Below are 21,412 nucleotides of genomic sequence, written 5' to 3'. Positions count from 1 at the left end.
GAGCTTGTTGAAGTGATTATGATCTGCTTCTTCATGTGATTTGATATTGACTGTTGTCTCCGAGCCATCTATAAATTATATTAATTGATTTTATGTTTGCTTACTGTATCCTAGCTTCTTGCTTTGTTTTCTTTTGAGATGCTCAAATAGGTTGCTTGAGTGAGCTACCTTGATTATTTTCACTTTCGAAGCTCTAACGTCCTGTCACCAGGTGGCTGGAGTTGTTATCAGGTATATCAATCTAGGAGTCCATTGACTTTTGTAGATTTAGCTCAGGTGTCCAGGTAGTTGGTCATCAAGTCCGTGGTACAGGCTCTGTCCTACAGCCTTAGATGGGCAGGGGTGATTGGCGTAGGTACAGGTATCTGGTCGCAGCAGGGGGTCACGCTGTGAACAAGGCAGGGGGCTGACAACTGTTCCCCAAGTGTCTGTGATGAAATCGTGTCCCTGTTCCCTAGAGCACACAGGTGGGTGGGTTCTGCTGACGGACCATGGGCACCCAATGCTTTTGGTTGTAAGGACTGTGAGGTACTAGTTGTCCTTGGACCCCTGTCGTGGGTGGTTGGCTGACCTGAGTGGAGCTACCAGTCCTTAGGCCCCTGTGGGTAGGTGAGGACCCTGTTTAATAGGCAAAGCGGTGTCAAACATCAAACACCCACCTCTCCTCTGCACAGCTGAAACAGTTGCAGTCTGCCAACAAGGGCCTATTCTCCTGAAATAGGCCTGCACAGGTCCATGCAGGGGGGAAAGGTATTCAAAGTCCATGGACCTTTTGTGCCTGGACAGGAGCCGCTTCTGTCCTGAGCTCCCCCAGTTAGTGGAGATGGCAGATTATCTTTTCCCCAGTTGTGAATTTACTCCTTCTCCAGGGCTGGGAGAGTGGCTCAGGGTGCTGAGCAGGACCTATCTCAGGCCTAGGGAAATCAACAGCCACAGAAGCCAGCTTGGGGGCTGGGGTTACAATAAAATATACGCAAGTATTTAGCTTTTGGTGAGAGTGCCATTCTTCTCTGGTTCCGGAGCTGTGAGTAGCCCGTGCGGCCGGCTGTTTCTCCCTGACGAAACTGTGGCCGAATGCTACCACCAACCCACTGCAGTTGCTCTTGGGAATGGTGCCTGAGGGTTCCTGGTGATTCAGGTCCGGCAGCACCTCTCCACTTCTGAACCACCTCTCCCTCCCCCTGCCACTTCGTCTGTTTTGTAACTTTGCCTTTGATGTTCAGGGCTCCTAGCTTGTCATAAATATAATCATTTCACTTGTTTTTTCAGGTCTTTGTTGTAAGAAGGATCACCGGAAATGTCTGACTACTCCGTCATCTTGGCCCCCCCACCATGATCGTTTTTATGCTTGAGCCCGTTGTTGCAGCCACTGTGTCAGTTTAGCTTGTTCAGGGTCTTCCTTTTTTTTTTCGCTGACCAAGCATGATGTCTTTCTCCGGGTACAGTCCTTTCTAATAACATGTCCAAAGTACATGAGATGAGGTCTCACCATCCTTCTAAGGAACATTCTGGCTGTACTCCTTTCAAGACAGATTTGTTTTTTCCACTGGTAGTCTATGGTATATTCAATATTCTTTGCCAACACCATAATTCAAAGGCTTCGTAAGACTTAGCAATTCCACTCCTAGATATATACCCAAAAGACTTGAAAGCAGGAACTTGTACACCAGTGTTCATTGCAACACTATTGGCAATAACCAGAAGGTAGAAACAACCTAAATGCCCATCAGCCGTTGAATGGGTAAACAAAACGTGATACATACATACAATGTAGTACTATTCAGCTCGTAGAAGAAACGAAGTACTGATACATGCTACACTGGTGATGGAACTCGAAGACTATGCAGAGTGAAATAAGTCAATCACAAAAGGACAAATATTATATGATCTTACTTATATAAAAAGATAAGAAAAGGCAAATGTATTGAGAACAAAGTTTATTAATGGTTACCAGGAATGGGAGAGAGAGGAAAAGGGGGTTTACCTGTGATAGAAAAATCTCATTAATTATGGGTAGGGTTGCACAACCAATTATTGTAATTGATGTCAATAAGTTTTACACCTGTAAAAAGTTAAATTGGAAAAAATCATGTTATAGATAAACAACAATGACCAAAAAAAATAAAAGAGTAGCTGCTGAGACTTCATCTGTACAACCAAAATTTTGGTTTGGAAGTTTATGGTCTTGGTGTCATGGGACAAACCAGTTAATTAACCTGAAAATGTGTTCAGTGCTTCTGTTCTACTTCCTAGTTCTTGTATTGTGGCTGGGATCTTAAAAGCTTGCAAACAGCCAGCAAGGCATGACAGTTGGTCTCTATTCGCCTGGAGCAACGGAGGAAAAAACAGAGTTAGAAATAGGAGAATATGAAATGCGTGGCTAACTGCTTCCACGAACAACTGCCTCCTTTGCCATGAGAACGGAAGAACTGGATGGTGCCTGGCTTCCATTACTGAATGTTTTGATCAAAGATTCCACAGAAGAATCCTGATCAAAAGGGGAAAAATTCAGATCAGAATTTCAAACCTCATGGACTTCAGACTTTCTGGAACCATGGAGGATAGATGAACCCCTGAAACTATTGCCCTGAGATAACCTTTAAAAACTTAAGCCAAAAATACTCCCTGAAGGCTTCTTAAAACCAAACAATAGTTTAACTAAACTAATAAAAATGTCTGTCTACATGGAAGGGACTGGACAATGGGTTGGAGAGAGATGCTGATGAAGAGTGAGCTACTTGTATCAGGTGGACACTTGAGACTGTGTTGGCATCTCTTGTCTGGAGGGGAGATGGGAGGGTAGAGAGGGTTAGAGGCTGGCAAAATTGTCACGAAAGGAGAGACTGGAAGGGCTGACTCATTGGGGGGGAGTAAGTGGGAGTATGGAGTAAGGTGTATATAAGCTTATGTGTGACAGACTGACTTGATTTGTAAACGTTCACTTAAAGCTCAATAAAAATTATTTTAAAAATATTAAAACCAATAAAACATTGAACTCATTAAAAAAAAAGTCTGCCTTGAGCATTATACCCTTTTAAGAACTGTCATTGTGGGATCAAATTGACAACAACATCTCAAAAGGTTAGACAGGACCCTTAGAGGGCAGTGAGTTTATGTTAATGGGGGAGGAACAAATCAGAAAAGGAGACTGAGAATCATTGCACAACTCAAAGAATGTAATCATTGTCACTGAATGGTACATGTAGAAATGGTTGAATTGGTGTATGTTTTGCTGTGTATATTCTCAACAACAACAAAATAAATTTGAAAAGAAAAAAAGGTTAGAAGATGAATTACTGCTTGTTCACTGCAGCTGATATCAGGGCCACAAATGGCACTAAACATGTACTTGCTCTACTACCCTTCTGTATTTCCTTCAGCCAGCACCTCTGCTTATCCAGGTGATTCACCTGGTAGGGTGACCCAAACCCTCTTCCCTGAGGGGTCTGAGTCCCTGTCACCATGCCCTTTTCAGGCATGGCTCCTGTACTGGGTGCCAAATCTTAAGTAACAGCAGGCCTAAAAGAAAACCTGTTACCATTATGTCAGTTACCTCCTGAGATTTGCAGTCAATTACCCCTGCCTGGACTGGGGTGCTTCTTCTATCTGCTGGTCTCTTAGAAAATGGAGCCTGAAGTGATGGAGTGGCAGCTGGAGCTTGAAGCTGTAGTGGACTCTTCCTGTATTTCCTGGTGGATACATTTCTCCTCAGGAACCAGGACCTCTAGACCCACAGAGCCTAAAGTTATGGGGAGAGAAACACAAATTTCAGAAGTGATGGTAACCGGAGTTATTCCTCTTTCTAGCCTTTGGTTTGTGGACGTATGTATATTATCTTTTGGGGACACAGTACCATATAACAGTTGTTGATTTAGGGTATCTACTACATTCTGGAGGATGGAGTCCCATCATCTATGGGTATCACCGCCAAGCTGGCACTTCATCTATACTTTTAAGAGACTTGTTCCATTGCTCTCAGGCTGACATCTTTGGGTGGTGTAGTAAGTGGTAGAACAAGTGGATCACATGGCCATGGGTCCACTGCTGCACCTCCTTTGCTGTACAGTGGGTCTTTTGATCTGATGGGGTGTTCTGCAGGATTCCGTGTCAGTGGATCAAACACACTAAATCTTTGAGTAGTGGGACCGGCTAAGGACAGAAAAAGCAAACCCATGTCTGGAGTATGTGTCAGTCCTGCCTGCCTGTTGCCATCCAGTCAACTCCTACTCATATCAACCCTATAGGACAGAGTAGAACTGCCCCATAGAGCTTCCAGGGAGCCACTGGTGGATTCAAACTGCTGACCTTTTTGGTTAGCAGCTGAGCTCTTAACCGCTTCACCACCAGGTGTCAGTCCTAGTCAAGCTAATTCGCTGCTTCTTTCAGGGTCTACTATCATCAACTTGCCACCAAGTGGCTGTTGGTCTTCTTGAAGATGGTGCTGTTTCAGACCTCAGAGATAGCCCGAATTGAAGCAAGGGGATTGGGCTTTTGTACCCCCTCATTGACAAGGCATTGGATGCAGGCTGTCTCTGGGGAATGGGAGGCATAAACTTGGGTGAGGCAGTTCCTTAGGCTAAGGGCAGGTCTGGAGAGAGGCTCAGCTCTGAGCCATCAGCAGGCAGCATTCTGGGCAGGTGGGGGAATGAGCCCATCAGTCCTGAAGAGGGGGATCTGGGCAGTGTACCCCAGTATTCACTACATTTTCCTTCTAGGACTGACAAATTATTTCCTGGCACTTCTCTCTGTACTCATGAATACAAATACTTGATGTTTTAAAAATTAGACCTAAGGTCTAGATAAATTCTGTTCAATTTTAGTTTGAGATTATGGTTGTTTTAAAAATAAGTCTCCCTAGACAGGAACCATTCCCAAAGCCAACTCTTCAGGCAGGGTTTGGACTGGATTATGGAATAGATAATGATACTGATGAAGAGGGAGCTTCTTGGATCAAGTAGACTCATGAGACTATGTGGGCAGCTCCTGTCTGGAGGGGAGATCAGAGGGCAGAGGGAGTCAGAAGCCGGCTGAATGGACATGAAAAGAGAGTGGAGGGACGGAGTATGCTGTCTCATTATGGAGAGAGCAACTAGAAATATATAGCAAGGTGTATATAAATTTTTGTATGAGAGACTGACTTGATTTGTAAACTTTCCCTTAAAGCACAATAAAAATTAAAAAAAAAAGTAGGGAGACCCTTTCAGCAGAAAAGGTTGCTCATTCTGGACACATAGTAATTTGTATTTATTTTCTCTGAGAATTGCAGGGAGGTGGAAGACAAGAAAAAGATTCAAAGTCTCTTGGCTCTTGTGGGAACAGACACTGGAGAAGTGACCTATTTTTATAAGGAGCCTCCCCACAAAGTAAGTAATCTTTGATGTAGCATGGTGTCATGGATTGAATTATGCCCGCGTCTGCCCGCCCCCCACCCCAAAATGTGTGTATCAGCTTGGTTAGGCTGTGTGTGGTTGTCCTCCATTTTGTGATTGTAATTTTATGTTGAGAGGATTAGGTGGAATTGTAGCACCACCCTTACTCAAGTTACTTCCCTGATCCAGGTAAAGGGAGTTTCCCTGGGGTGTGGCCAGCACCAGGAGCAGAGTGGGTCTTTTGGACATGGGGTCCCTGCACCTGGGAAGATTGAGGATAGGGACCTTCCTCCAGAGCCGACAGAGAGAGAAAGCCTTCCCCTGGAGCTGACACCCTGAATTTGGATTTGTAACCTACTAGACTGTGAGAAAATAAATTTCTCTTTGTTAAAGCCATCCACTTGTGCTATTTCTGTTATGGCAGCACTAGATGACTAAGACACATGGTGAGTATGGCTTTTACAAAATACAGGCTGGGGTCTATAATCAAAACAACTTGGTACTTGCTAAAGAAGACAGATAGAGATTCAACCATAATACATAGTCTCAAGTTTACCAAAGTTTTCAAAGAACTTTCTGTAATTACAGAAAAAAAAAAAACCATTGCTGTCAAGTCCATTCCAACTCACAGTGACCCTAAAGGACAGAGTAGAACTGCCCCATAGGATTTCCAAGGAGCGCCTGGTAGGTTTGAACTGCCAGCCTTTTAGTTAGCAGCCATAGCTCTTAACCATTATGCCACCAGGGTTTCCCTGTAACTACAGACAGCATTTTAACTTTATTCTTTTCTTTGAAAAAACCTTAGGAAGTAGCATTGTTTACCGCATTTCATCATTTAGAAACCTGAAGCACAGAGGTGTAGATGTTGTGGCTGGGATGAGAGAGACAAGCAGGAGCAGACGTAGAGTGGCAGCATGTGTCAGTACTTGGGTTTCTTTTTTAATCTTCGTTTATACTGATTACAAAAGTAATACATGGTCTTTATTAAAAACAAACACAGAGTACAGCAATGTGTCGCATAAAAATGGCAGTCTCCCATAATGCTACACCCCAGAATAAATCGTTATTACAAGTGGGATCACAACAGAGAGTTTCGGACAGAGTAGGAGAAAAATTGTAGAACAAAATATCAAATTCACAAAAAAGACCAAACTTACTGGTCTGATTGTGATGGTTAAGACTGTGTGACAGCTTGGCTGGGCCATGATTCTCAGTGTTCATATGTGATCACTCCCACAATGGAATTTATTGTGAGTAGCCCGTCAGTTTAAAGGGAGTTTCCTTGGGGTTGTGGCCTGCATCTGACTATAAGCAGACGTTCTGACTTTTTGCTCGCTCTGGATCCTGTGGCTTCCTCCTGTTCGTCTGACCTCTGGTTCTTGGGACTTGAGCTGTCAGCTTACCTGCCGAATCTTGGGCTTGCTGGTCCCTGCAGCTACGTGAATCAGGAGAAGCCTTGTGGTTTTGCCTGCCAGTCGTGGGATTCGTTGATATTCACAGTCTGTGAGCAAGAGCCCTGCTTTCCCACCGGCCAATCTTGGGTTTGTCCACCCCTGCGGCTACGTGAGTTGGTAGGAGCATCTGTCCTAATCCACAGATTTGGGACGTTCCAGCCTCTACTATTGTGTGAGCCGTTTCTTTGATATAAATCTCTGTGTAGATTTATATGCTTTACTGGTTTTGCTTCTCTAGAGAACCCAGCCTAAGACACTGACAGAGACTGGAGGAACCCTTGAGACTATGGCCCTAAGACACCTTCTGAACCAGAAACAAAGCCATTCTCAGAGACCATCTTTTGGCCAAACCATAGATAAGACAAGCCTGTTGCCATCGGGTTGATTCCAACTCACAGTGACCCCATAGGACAGAGTAAAACTGCCTTATGAGGTTTCCAAGAAGCAGCTGGTGGATTCGAACTGCCCACCTTCTGGTTAGCAGCTGAGCTCTTAACGAGTGCATCACCAGGGCTCCAAAACATAGGCAGGTCCGTAAAATAAACAATAACACCTGAGAGGAACGTGCTCCTTAGAACAATCAATTATACAAGATCAAAAGGGCAACATTTGGCCAAAAGCACAAATGAGAAGGCAGGAAGGGATAGAAAATCAGGAAATGAGGAGGCCGGGGCAGAAATGAGAAAAGTGCTAACACATTGTGGGGAATGCAATCAAGGCCATTAAAACACTTGTACAGATTATCAAATGGGAAACTCATTTGGTCTGTACACTTTCACCTACTGCACAATAAAAATTTTTTTAAAAAGAAGGCTATGTTCCGCTACTTATGTTTTCAACAACAACAAAATAAAAAATTATTTTTTAAAAATTATTAATTGTTATATGCACTTTCAACTCTTCCATTCTTATAGCAATTTTTATGTGTATGTGTGTACTATTTTCATTTTTTTACTTCTGTAAACAGTGATTCAATGAGCATTTCTATACATGTATACATACACATACTTCTGATTTTTATCAGGTAGTTCCTAAAAGCCTTTGTCAGATGTTGCTAAATAGCCCTGCAATTTTATTCTTAGTATTTTTTTTTAGTTTATATCACCAAGACTTATTTTTATCCAAGTTGTCACTTTCCCTATTTGGCTTCTCATATTTATTTATGACAGCTTTATATGAGTATATCAAGTTTAACCAATTTAACTTCCGAATAGTGTTTGAGGTGTGGAACTAAGGCTACAAAGTGAAATATTACATTTATAAGAAGGTCACTTCTATACATTTTTTTGCTTCTTCAGGTCACCATTCCCCAAAAGACTATCCAGACTGTAAACGTACGTGAACAGAATGAATCTTCAACTTTGAAAGCAGGTAACAACCATATTATTGTAAATTCTCATTGCTTCAGAATTCAAAAGCACGGTGCAAATAATTTTTTAAAAAATTTTCCCTATTCTAAAGTGATAATTAATGTCCATAATGATAGCTCTAGTAGTCTAAGATCTTACTGAGCTTCTTGAATCATCCAAGGAAGTAAATTTTGTTCATTGCCATTTTCATGCTGCTTATTTTGAAAATAATCTCATCTTCTGAATATTGGGTGATACCTCATGCTTAGATTTAGTTGTTTTCATTCCTTGCCCTTTCGGATTAAACAGAACTTTACAGAGGAAATAGACAAAATTGCAAAGGAAAATTTAACAGTTCTTTCTGCAGGAAGAGATGTAATTGTTACCAGGTGAGATCCTACAGCGTTCCCTTAGATTCCTATTTGAAAAATTAAGCACCGTAGTTAGTGTATGTTTTCCTTTTCCTTCCTTTCCTTCTCTTTTAGATAAATGGAACCACACTACTCTGTGAGGGTAATGCTGATACTTGTATAGCAGAAAAAAAGCTGAGTAAAGTTTTTGACTAATTTTCGTTTTCTATTTTAGATCCTAAAGTAAGCAAGAGAAAACCAGCAATGAGAGAGAGGGAAGAAAGCCCTAAACAATATCAAAGAGACATACAGACACTTATTCTACAGGTGAAGAATTTATTTTGGCAAACCAGTACAGTTTCCATTAACAAGTTTAGCTTTGTACAGCCTAACATTATTATCATATAATAAGTCTCTCCTTGCGCACAGGTTATGTCTAGACATCATGTGATTAAGAAAAAGTGAAATTGTTCCTGATTTCCCAGAGCTGACATTTTAAAACCATTGTTCTCTGTTTGACCATTCTAGAAGTGTGACTCTGAACCTTCAGTTGATTTAGCTTATATGCTGAGTCCTATCATCATAAAGTAAAAATTCTTTTTGTGTTTGGCTTAGGGGATACACAGGGAGTTGCAGGAGAAAGCTAATCTGTGCTGATGGATTGACATGTGGTACAGTACATTTATTTAATGTATCAGTTCTAAAGTCTAGGAAAGTAATGAATCATCCTCTTACCAGCTGGTAGTTGATGTCATTGGGAACTTTCTGCTAGCTGCACTAAAGGTCTTGTCCTTATCAGGGCAGTCCATTGATTTAAATGACACTTTTTACCTTTGGCCAGTATCTCTATTTGGAGTCATGACAGCCAGACTCAGGGAAGGAAATTACATATTCCTATTCATTTTACTCTACTTTTTTAAACCAAAAACTGAGAAAAGAGTCCTTCTGTTTCTGTGCAACTAGGGAGTCTTAAAAGGGAGAGAATCCTAAAAGTTGTAAAAGGAAGACAGTGAAAAGATGAGAATCCTAAGGTAGGGGAAAACTGGGTTTCCTAGCTTTCTTTGTGGGCTTATTGTGGACAAAGAGCCTCTCTTGTGTAGCCTAACCCCATAAGATACTAAAGAAGCGTACAGATGGGATTTTCTACTGTTCATTTTGTCACTGAGGTTTGTTTGTTTTTTCCTATTTTTCTGGAGAAAGCCTCACTTTTAGAGGTTACATCTGCAGGTAAGGAGTAAGAGGAAGCAGTAGTGTGTACCTCACCCCTTGTTGGCCTGTCTAGGTGGAAGCACTGCAAGCTCAGCTAGAAGAACAGACCAGGCTTTCTAGAGAACAAGTTGAAGGACTCATGGAAGATAGACGGATTCGCATTGAGGAAATACAAGTTCAACACCAGAGAAACCAGGAGAAGATCAAAGAGCTAACCAAAAAGTGAGTATTCAGGAAAAGCTATACCTAAAAGATTTTTTATTTTTCTGAGTGGCTTAAAAGTTAACGGTCCTTCCCCTGAGACCACAAGAGCTAGATGGTGCCTGGTTACCACTGCTGACTGTTCTGATCAGGAACGCAATAGATGGATCCTGATAGAATGGGACCAGAATGTGGAGCAGAACACAAATTCTTAAAAAGTCCAGACTTACTGGACCGGTTGAGACTGGAGGACTCCCTAGGACTGTTGCCCTGAAATACCCTTTAAATCTTGACCCAAAACTATTCATTGAGATATCTTTTAGCTAAATGACAGATTGGCTCATAAAACAAACAATATCATCCATGAGTACCGTGCACCTTTAAAAATTTATGTGAGACCAAATGTCAACATTTACTCAAAAGCAAAGACAAGAAGGCAAGGGGGCAGGGAAACTAGTTTACTGAAGACAGAACAACCAGAAGAGAAATAATGAGGAAGTGACGTTGTGAAAAATGTAACCAATGTCACTGAACAAACTGTAGAAATTGTTAAATGGGAACCTAATTTGCTGAGTAAACTTTTACCAGAAACACAATACAATATAATAATAATAAAAGTCAATAGTCCTGTACTTTAGCAACATAGCATGATGGACCTGAAAGGGACCTTGAAAAAAATTATCTTCCTCAGACACCCCTGCCTCCATGTAGGCAAGTGTCCAGGTTTTCTCCAAGAGTGCTGTTAATTCTCTTCTTGAAGAGTTGGTGGGTATTCCACACTCCTTTTAACCCATTTTAGTGTTTTAGCTTGATCCTGGTGGTTAAGAAATGTTCTTTTATCCACTGATACATTATCTGACTTAACATGGTAGGACCCTTTTGTTTTATTTGGCCCTTCATGAATGTGGAAAAATATGACTTTACATACTCGTACAACAAAAAGAAAATATAAACTCTCCATCATCACTGTTTTTGTTTCTCACCTGCCTGCTATTCCTCAACATTCTGTGGTCTGATTTTATCCCCGTTATTTTATTAAACGTGCTCTTTCTGAGGTCATCATTGACTTCTTAATTATTAAGGTCAGTTATCTCATTTCAGTCCTTATTGTAATTAGAATCTGTGTATTTGACACCACTGATCACCCGCTTTTAAATTAATCTTTCTTGATTTCTGCACCATCAGTCTTTGTTGGTTCTTTTGCCTGTCTGACCCTCCTCAGTCTTTCCCCTGGTTCCACTGGCCAGACCTGTGCCTTAAAGATATCCTCAGTTGAGTATGCGTGACCACCTCAAATGTACATGACTGAAACCAAATTGTTTATCTCTCCAATAAACACTCTCCTCCCCCATGTCAAACCTACCATTGCCTTGTCTTTACTATTTAATTTAATGACATCACATCCACCTCTTTTCCCAAGCTTGGAACCTCTGAATCATTCTCACCTTCTCACTCTTTCTTATTCCCTAATTCCAAACTTTATGTAGTGTATGCCTATGAAGCCTCTCAGATCTGTGCTCTGCCCTCTTGTTCTTACTGCATTGCTTTAAGTCTGTTCTTTTGTTTAACTTATTGCAATAATCTGTTCTTCCTACCTCTGGTCCCTTTGTCTTCTGCACTCTTTCTCGCCGCTATGAGCTATGAGTTAGCCCTTCCACCAGGAATTACTAATGGCTTAAACACAATTGGTAGCTCCCCATTTACCTTATGATAAAGTCCTGATACCTAGCCTGAATTGTTAGGAACATCATCATCTGGCACCAAATTGACCTTTCAGCCTCAGCTCCTCCCCTGTTGTGTCATTGGCTTTGTGCTTCAGCCAGACAAATAACTGAAATGCTTGCAATGTGGCAGCGCCATGCTAAGCACTGTCACCCCTTCTCTGGAGACTGTTCCAGGCAGAATTAAGTTCTTTCTCCTTCACATTGTCATAATGATTAGATACCTCTCTGATGACTCTTAATCACTATATGGTAATTATGTCTTTGTTCCCAGGGTCTTACTATAGCCTCTGCCCTGCCCTGTGCACATGATAACCAAACCAAACCCGTTGCCGTCAAGTCGATTCTGACTCATAGTGACCCTATAGGACACAGTAGAACTGGCATGGAGTGGCTGGTGGATTTGAACCGCTGACCTTTTGGTTAGCAGCTGTAGCTCTCAACCACTGCATCACCAGGGGTCCACGCACATAATAGGCACACAATAAACATCTGTTGAATATTTGATGATCTTTATCAAGTTGCATTTCACTGCCTCTTTTCTATAATAAATACCTTAAAGAATATTTGTCATATTGCATTCTTCATCCCTTTACCTTTTTTTTTTATTGCCTTCTGAAACTCTTCTAGTGTCTTCACCTCCATTTTAAAGTACGGTGATTAAAATTGGACATGATAGTCAAATTAGGATCAGTGACCAAAGCAGGATAGAAGATGTTTTCTGGCCCTTGCAGGCCATGCTTATTTTAGCATAGTGTGATATGTTTGTATTTTGTTAGTACTTCTCCATCTTAATTTTTATTTTTGGCATTTTGAACTTAAGCATAGCATCTTGACTTTTAATTTCTGTCTTCTAGCATATTAATAACATCCCAATTTAGCACCATCTGCATATCTGAGCACATGATGTGTCTCTTCCATTAGGTAGGTCATCCTAAGGATATTGAATAGCATAAAATCTAAGGCCATTAACGACTGCCCTTTGGGTGTCACTTTCAAACCATTTGTACATTAACAAGACCATACTTTCCCAGAGGGTAATGGAGAACATAATGTAAGACAGAATAAAATAACTCATTGAAAGCAGGAGATATCTTTGTGGTAACTGAATCAGTCTCTTCCTTCTTACACATACACATACACCTGAATAAATATATATATTTATCTGATGACATTTACCCTATTTTGTGCCAGGCATTATGCTATCATTTTCCCGTATCTGTGTACTCTTATTCATAAAAAGAACTAAGTGGATCTGATATTACTTTTTCACTGGAAAACTGTAGAGCTTTCTTCATGGTATGTAATAATCTTGCGAGCAGTTTGATCATTTGATAGTGTTTTTCTAGGTGTTGATGTTAAACGGATGAGCTGCCAACTTCCAGGAGTATTCTTTTTTGAAACTAGAAACATCATCTGTCTAAATCTCAAGATGGAGTCAGCAGGAATCTACTTAAGTGTCTTCTGTATGTCCAGTAGTTGGTACTGTCATTGACAGTCTGGTAGTAATAGGGCAAAAATAAATGAAAACTAAGGTATATGCCTTCAGTCAGGTTAGGAAAACATACATGTTGACAGTTAAAACATGACATATTATGGTATATCAGCAAGGTTGAATTATGTGGCATAGATTATAACTGATAGGGAGTTTCAGAGGGTGGAAAAATTAAAATGGGCTGAAGTCATCAGGATGATGTCACAGAAGATGTTGATCTTGAAAAAAAGACGGGATGAGATTTGATCTAGGGTAGCTCATACATGGAGCACAGCAAGAACAAAAGCAAAGCTATTTGTGACATTTTAGAATTTGTGTTAATGGGCAGAGAGAACACCACGATTTCATTCTTTGTTGTAACAGTCTGGTTCCTAGGAATAGTCCATACACATGCAGGCTGTGTGTAAGTATTTCTATAGCCCTTTTAATTACACAACCTAAAATTAGTGCTTAAGAAAATATCTATAAAGACTACTCTGTGAACCAGTGTGCATGGGTAGATAATGCTACACTTTGTCCAGTAAAGCCTATAAGATTGGCAGTGATAAGACTAGGTGTATTTTTTAAACTGCTAGTAATATTTTACAGAATGTGTACAGTAAACAATTTTTTAAGAACGTCTCTCTTCCCTTTGTTTGAAATAACTGTGTGTGTTGGAATGTTGAGTAAGCATCTTCCCACTCACAGTTGTACTTTCTTTCGTAGTCTGCATCACACCCAAGAACTACTCTATGAGAGCACCAAAGATTTTTTGCAACTCCGATTTGAAAACCAACATAAGGAGAAGTCATGGATGCTTGAAAAGGATTGTTTGATGTCAAAGATTAAGCAATGCAGGCTGCAGTGTAAGAAGAGAGAAGATAAAACTGGAAAAGTTTGGCCAGTTGTATACCAGGGTCATCACAGCCAAAATGAATATATTAAGGTAGTTGCCTTACACCTTACACCTTACAAAAAGTGTTTTTTCTGGAAGAGTTGAAAGAACTCAGAGAATTCCGAAGAATGTCAGAATTGCCATAGCAGGTCTATCCATTCCAAGAAGCTTTTGTAGCAGCACCTCAAGCCATAGGTTTCAAAGAGTCATAGTGTTTGGGGAACTAGAAAATTAGACTACTGATTTATTCATTCAATAAGCACTTATTGAACTGTTACTATGTATGGGCTAGGCTTTGGGGCTATGATAGAAATAAGCGAGACGCCTCATGGAGTTTACATTTTAATGATGCAGAAAGAATGTTCCTACATTAGTAAATAACTAAGAACATTACAGGTTACAAAAAAGTGGTATCAAAGGTATAAACAGGATTATATGAAGAAAAGTAGTTGCTAGAAGCTAACTTTTAGAAGAGGAGAACAGGGATACTCTCTGCAGTCTTAGGAGATGGTGTTTTTACCGAGACCATGTTTAAAACAGCTTGGGGGCAGTGTCTGACCTCCTCCAGCCCTACAACGGAGGGAAGGAGAAACAAGATCAACAGCCCAAAGCTGATACCTTTGAGGCGGAGGTCAGACAAACCTCTCTTCACCATCTTTACTAATTCTGACACCAACCATCCCTCCCACAGCACTCTAATGGGTTCGGTAATTCGTTGCAATGTCCATACAGAACATACTCACAATTATGGGGTTTATTAGGGAAGTAACTGTTACCATTCAGGCTCAAGAACACTCAAGATACAGTTTTTCCATCAAGATAGCCTCTCCCCAGCTGTGCTTGCAGGCATGCCTCTCCCTGGCCCTCAGTCTCTGCCCAAAGGCACTCAGCTTTCTCTCTCAGTGGGGCAGAACACCATCTCCTGCTGCTGGGTCTCTTCTTCCTTGGTGGTGGTAGGCATCTCCCCCCTGCTCTGGAATTGGCTCTCTTTTAAGGCAAAACTGACCAATCCCTTTTTGTTGTTATTAGGTGCTGTCAAGTCAGTTCTGACTCATAGCGACCCTATCCACAACAGAACGAAACACTGCCCGGTCCTGAGCCATCCTCACAATCATTGTTATGCTTGAGCTCATTGTTGCAGCCACTGTGTCAATCCACCTCATTGAAGGTCTTCCTCTTCTCCGCTGACCCTGTACTCTGCCAAGCATGATGTCCTTCTCCAGGGACCGATCCCTCCTGACAACATATCCAAAGTATGTAAGACGCAGCCTCGCCATCCTTGCTTCTAAGGAGCATTCTGGCTGTACTTCTTCCAAGACAGATTTGTTTGTTCTTTTGGCAGTCCATGGTATATTCAGTATTCTTCGCCAGCACCGCAATTCAAAGGCGTCAATTCTTCTGTCTTCCTTATTCATCGCCAATACCTTCAGAGCAGCTTGGACTTCTTCCTTCAGTACCATCGGTTCCTGAACATATGCCACCTCCTCTTGAAATGGTTGAACATCGACTAATTCTTTTTGGTATAATGACTCTGTGTATTTCTTCCATCTTCTTTTGATGCTTCCTGTGTTGTTTAATATTTTCCCCAGAGAATTCTTCACTATTGGAACTCGAGGCTTGAATTTTTTCTTCAGTTCTTTCAGCTTGAGAAATGCCAAGGGTGTTCTTCCCTTTTGGTTTTCCATCTCCAGCTCTTTGCACATGTCATTATAATACTTTACTTTGTCTTCTCGAGAGGCCCTTTGAAATCTTCTGTTCAGTTGTTTTGTTTCATCAATTCTTCCTTTTGCTTTAGCTGCTCGTGTTTGAGAGCAGGTTTCAGAGTCTCCTCTGACGTACTCTTTCCTGTCTTTTCAAAGACCTCTTGCTTTCTTCATGTATGATGTCCTTGATGTCATTCCACAACTCGTCTGGTCTTCAGTCACAAGTGTTCAATGCGTCAAATCTATTCTTGAGATGGTCTCTAAATTCAGGTGAAATATACTCAAGGACATATTTTGGCTCTTGTGGACTTGCTCTGATTTTCTTCAGTTTCAGCTTGAACTTGCACATGGGCAATTGATGGTCTGTTCCACAGTCGGCTCCCGGCCTTGTTCTGACTGATGATATCGAGCTTTTCCATCGTCACTTTCCACAGATGTAGTCAATTTGATTTGTGTGTGTTCCATCTGGCGAGGTCCATGTGTATAGTCGCCGTTTGTGCTGGTGAAAGAAGGTATTTGCAATGAAGAAGTCATTGGTCTTGCAAAATTCTGTCATTCGATCTCTGCATTGTTTCTATCACCAAGGCCATATTTTCCAACTACTGATCCTTCTTCTTTGTTTCCAGCTTTCTCATTCCAGTCGCCAGTTATTATCAATGCATCTTGATTGCATGTTCGATTAATTTCAGACTGCAGCAGCTATAAAAATCTTCTATCTCTTTATCTTTGGCCTTAGTGATTGGTGCGTAAATTTGAATAATAGTCGTATTAACTGGTCTTCCTTGTAGGTGTATGGATATCCTGTCACTTACAGCATTGTACTTCAGGATAGATCTTGAAACGTCCTTTTTAACGATGAATGCAACACTATTCCTCTTCAAATTGTCATTCCCAGCATAGTAGACTGTATGATTGTCCGATTCAAAATGGCCAATACCAGTCCATTTCAGTTCACTAATGCCTAGGATATTGATATTTATGCATTCCATTTCATTTTTGACGATTTCCAATTTTCCTAGATTCATACTTCAAGCATTCCAGGTTCCGATTATTAATGGATGTTTGCAGCTGTTTCTTCTCATTTTGAGTCGTGCCAATCCCCTTGGTAGGCCACAATTACCCTATCACACCTGGGTAGGAGCTACAAGACCATGGCTAGAAAGGCTACACACAAAAATAATTAATCTTACCCACAGACCTTAAACTTGTCTTGCAGACCTAGAGGAAGAGCACTCCAGGGAGAGGGAAGAGCAAGTTTAAAGGCCCTGTAGTATGTTCCAGGCACAGCAAGTTTATCAGTGTGGTTGTAGAGGAATAAGCAAGGAGGAAGTGGTGTGAAAGGTAGGCAGTAGCCAATCACGGATGGCCTTATGGGTCTTGGCAAGGAATGTGTGCAAACAAGCGACAGGATGTGATTCAGGTTATTAAAAGATCATTCTGGCTGCTTAGCGGAACAAGGGTAATAGGTGTTGTTGTTGATGTTTTTTCGTTTTTAAAGAAGAACTTCAGAAGTGTGCCCCAAAATATATGTTGTTATATCTTACTTGGGACAAATTCTTAGTTCCATTATATGACTCTTCACAAAGCCAAAAATACTTGTTTTAAAGAATTTCCACCATGTACACTTTAGAAAACAGGCTAAGAAGTGTTCCCCAGACAAGTTTCTTGCTGTCTTGCTTCTGAACTCATTTTGTATTCCTGGAAACCTTGTCTTTCTTTCCCCAAGTGCTATTCGAATTACCTATATTGTAGAACTGATAGTAAAGTTTTGCGTTCCGCCACCTCCCTCTTTTTGGCCTGCAGACCCTGAAGGATAAGTTAGTACAAGAGAAAAAACTTTCTAACATGTACCAAGAACAGTGCATTTCCCTAGAAGAAGAACTTGCCCGAATTCGTGAGGAAGAATCCGTGAGGAGAGAGATCTTCAAGGTACAAAAGTCCCTGCCCCTTATGGAGTGGGAGGTGTAGATGGCTCAGGGGAATGCCTCCCTTATCTTCATAGATGCCTTCCCATTTCCCCATGTTTAGGATCGCACTAACAAGATGAGCAAGCGTTTACAGGTAATGACAAAACGCTATGAGGCCTTGGAGAACCGACGTATCTTGGAAGTAGAAGGCTTTAAGACAGATATTAAGGCTCTCCGGCAGAAACTTAAAGACTTGGAGCAAATGCTATATAAGGTAATTGCTCGTTCTGACTTAGTAAAAAGGGAGAAGCGGGGTGGACGTGAGGAAATGTAGTCATAAAGACTCCTCAGTAGAATAAAGTGCTGTTTCCCTGGTGGTAGGCACTAACGGATCAACTTCCTTTGAGCCTCACTAAAAATCCGTTTAACGATTGTACATTAGAGAGGGAAAACAAAGATAGAGAGAAATAATTAAAAGACCTTTTAATTGTACTTTGTACTTCATTGTGCTTCCATCTAAGGTGAACTTAACAGAAATTATCATCCCTCCCAATTCAGGAAGTAGATTAGAAGAATTGTCTATTTTACAAATGAGGAATGTGAGTAATTGAGTAATAAAGTAATTTTTCCCAATCAGATGTAGCTTTATTTAGAATCCAGGTTGCCTCAAGAGCCATCTTAAGAGATTTAACCCGTCATCCACATATCCTAACTGATCACTGTATTCCTCACAAGGTTAATTATAGAAAAGAGGAGATGCTTTCTTTCCTTCTTTAGCAAATTTACCGATAATGTTTTTTACGTTGGTTCCTTTTTTTACCCATGAGTTGTTGGTTATTGATCTCCATTTCAAGGCTCTTTTACTGTTGTATGGGAAAACAAAGAGCTCCTGCCTTATCTGCTTAAATTCTGTATTTTCTTTTCAGTTAGTCACTGAATTTCAACAAACTAAGAATTGAGTTCATAAAAAGGGGCCAGCAGAGTCATAAAGACTGATTTCTCTCTCTCTGACATATGCTGTAATCATTTATTCTTCTGTTTTCAAACTTCTAGACAACACTTAATGCCCGAGCAGACCAGGACCTTGCCATTCTGTGTGAGGTCCGTGACAGCAACAGACGGGCACATAAGATACAAGGAGAACTGAAGAACCTTAAGTCCAAAGTGTTTGGTTTGGAGAATGAACTTAGGCTCTGTTGATGTCTGCTTTTGGGAAAAAAAAAAAAAAAAAATGGCCCCACCGTGAAGAATTGTGCTTCCTGAAACCTGAGAAAAAGATCGTCTGCCCCTAGAACTTTTGGACAGTGTTGACTAGAGTAGTGACATCCATTATTTCCAAGACAGGATGAAGAATCAGGGACTACTAAGAAAGCTTTTCTTGCTCTCTAAATAGTCCTGTTAATCTTTTTTTTTTTTTTGCTCTGAATTATAACCTGATTTACTTATTTTCCCGTATTATTTATCTTGCTTATGTTGACAGTTTTGTTTTTTAAAGACGAAGATGACAATAAAAACTTAAGAAGAGAATACTTTTCCTAAGAGCCTGCCTGGGTGTCAGTGGGAGGGAAAGGCAGCAAATCACAACTTGTCAAATTTGAATAAGAGGTAATTCTGCCATTTAACTATATTCAGTCCCGTGCTGGTAGGGCTTGAATTACCTTTTTGGGACACCCAATCTCATGAAATTTCACCAGAGGGCACTAGAGACCCTATTCTCAAGCAAAATTTTTATCTAGAAATACAATAAAACCTGTGAAAGCTGTAACCTGTGTAAGGCAGAAACCTGTCAGAGGAGGAAAACTCAAATAGTTTCCACTAAAACGAGTGATAGAAAAGTGGTAAGACTGTATCCTGTCATAGGCAGAAAACTCATAAGACCCAGGAAAACAAGGCAGCCCCGTCTAGTTCTGGTTGTCACAGGTTTCACTGTATAAAGGTGCCAGTTTGGCAAGAGTAAATGAAAACTTAACTAATTCTTGTCTGGAAAGTTCAGCATTTACCAACATAACATGGATTTTTTTAAATATAATTTATGTAAAATTAACTGTTTTTCAATAAAATGTGGTTGGAAATATTCTCTGTGTTTTCTGTAATTTCTTGTTAAAACCACAATTATATTTTGTTAACAACTCATTTATCCCAGTTTACTTACTTGTTCCATGGCCTGTGCGGTTCTGTACAAGTGTAAATCTTTTCCTAAACAATTCCCTTGAGATCATCTGGTGTCAGAGGTAGCAACGATCCTGCAAAGGTGATAACACTAATACTTTGTCCTTTATGTGACTCTCAGAATGTTAGCTTTAGACAAATTGCTGTGCATTTGGGGGCAAAATAATTGTGTGTGTACCTGGACAGCCTTTGGAAAGTAAGTGGTCTTGGTACAGTATCATTCTGATTTACCTAGAACAAGGGAAAGAACTCATGTTTTCATGTCTGTATTTTTTTCATATTTGTATTTGTGTTTCCGATAAAGGGAAAGTGGTGACTAACTGCCAGTGGGAGATACTACCTTTTTTAAAAAGCCTATAATAGCATATCAGTTTTTTTCATTGATAAATTAGAGTGGAAACTTCCAGAAAGATCAGTCCCAGGCCTTAGGGAGTTTCTGTAAGTGGATGGTTCTTCCTTTTGCCGTTATACTTAAGGAATTGGCTTTTCTTGACTCCTGTTTTTTCGATGCTGGCAAAACAAAGAGGCTTATTAAATTTCAGCATGAAAAGGAACATTAGAGATCATATAGCCCATTTTATATATGGCTCACACCTACCACCATTGGCAACAAAAATGAATTAATAAAGTTTCTAACACCCTGACCTCAGTTCCAATGACATATTTGCAAATCATAATATCTAAGAAACTTGGGTGCTGAATGTATAAAGAACTCTTACAACTCAGCAATAAAAAGACAAGTAAACCAAACTCATTGCTGTTGATTCCAACTCATAGCGACCCTATAGTACAGAGCAGAACTGCCCTATAGGGTTTCCAAGGAGCGGCTGGTGGGTTCGAACTGCTGATATTTGATTACAGCCAAGCTCTTAACCACTGCGCCATCAGGGTTCCAAAAAGACAACCCATCTTAAAAATGGACAAAGAATCTGAATAGACATTTCTCCAAAGAAGATAAACAAAAGGCTAATAAGCACATGAAAAGGCACTCAGCATCATTAATTTTTAGGGAAATGCAAATCAAAACCACGATGAGATACTACTTCACATGCATTAGAATGACTAAATCAAAAAGACAGACAATAACAAATATTCACAAGAATATGGAAAACTAGAAGCCTCATATATTGCTGGTGAGATGTAAAATGATAAAAGTGTTTTAGAAAACAGTTTGGCAGTGCCTCAAAAATTTAAACAGAGTTATCAAATGGCCCAGCAATCCCATCCCAAGAGAACTGAAAACATATGTTCACGTAAAAACTTGTACACGAACCATAGCATCATTCATAATAGCCAAAAATAGAAACAACCTAAATGTCCATCAGCTGATGGATAACCCATATGTGGTATATTCATACAATGAAATATTATTCAGGCATAAAAAGGAATAAAGTACTGATACATGCTACAACGTGGAAGAACCTTGAAAACGTAAGCAAAAGAAGCAAGACCCAAAAAGCCACGTATTGTATGATACCATCTACACAAAATGTCCACAACAGGCAAATCCATACAGACAGAAAGTAGATTAATGGTTGCCAGGGCAGGGTAGTGGGGAGGAATGGAAAGTGATTGCTAACAGGCACAGGGCATCTTTTGGGGGTGATGAAA

At 40.5% G+C, this 21,412-nt stretch overlaps 1 protein-coding gene across 2 annotated transcripts in view; it reads left to right on the top strand.

The window, feature by feature from the left end:
• The window catches only part of CCDC77 (coiled-coil domain containing 77), a 50,213-nt gene extending 28,801 nt beyond the window's left edge, over positions 1-21,412 (top strand). The window contains exons 4-11 of one of the 2 annotated variants that reach the window (XM_049882161.1): positions 5,267-5,363; positions 8,122-8,194; positions 8,758-8,849; positions 9,805-9,953; positions 13,854-14,073; positions 17,529-17,654; positions 17,754-17,906; positions 18,686-21,412. In XM_049882161.1, the coding sequence (XP_049738118.1) occupies positions 5,267-5,363; positions 8,122-8,194; positions 8,758-8,849; positions 9,805-9,953; positions 13,854-14,073; positions 17,529-17,654; positions 17,754-17,906; positions 18,686-18,832 (1,057 nt within the window). In that variant the 3' untranslated portion in view covers positions 18,833-21,412. The remainder of the gene's footprint in view (positions 1-5,266; positions 5,364-8,121; positions 8,195-8,757; positions 8,850-9,804; positions 9,954-13,853; positions 14,074-17,528; positions 17,655-17,753; positions 17,907-18,685) is intronic. The other variant, XM_049882160.1, reaches the window with a different exon arrangement.

The sequence above is a fragment of the Elephas maximus genome, chromosome 4, assembly GCF_024166365.1.
Source record: "Elephas maximus indicus isolate mEleMax1 chromosome 4, mEleMax1 primary haplotype, whole genome shotgun sequence".
NCBI classification, from domain to species: Eukaryota; Metazoa; Chordata; class Mammalia; order Proboscidea; family Elephantidae; genus Elephas; species Elephas maximus.
This window is presented reverse-complemented; position numbering and strand designations above follow the sequence as displayed.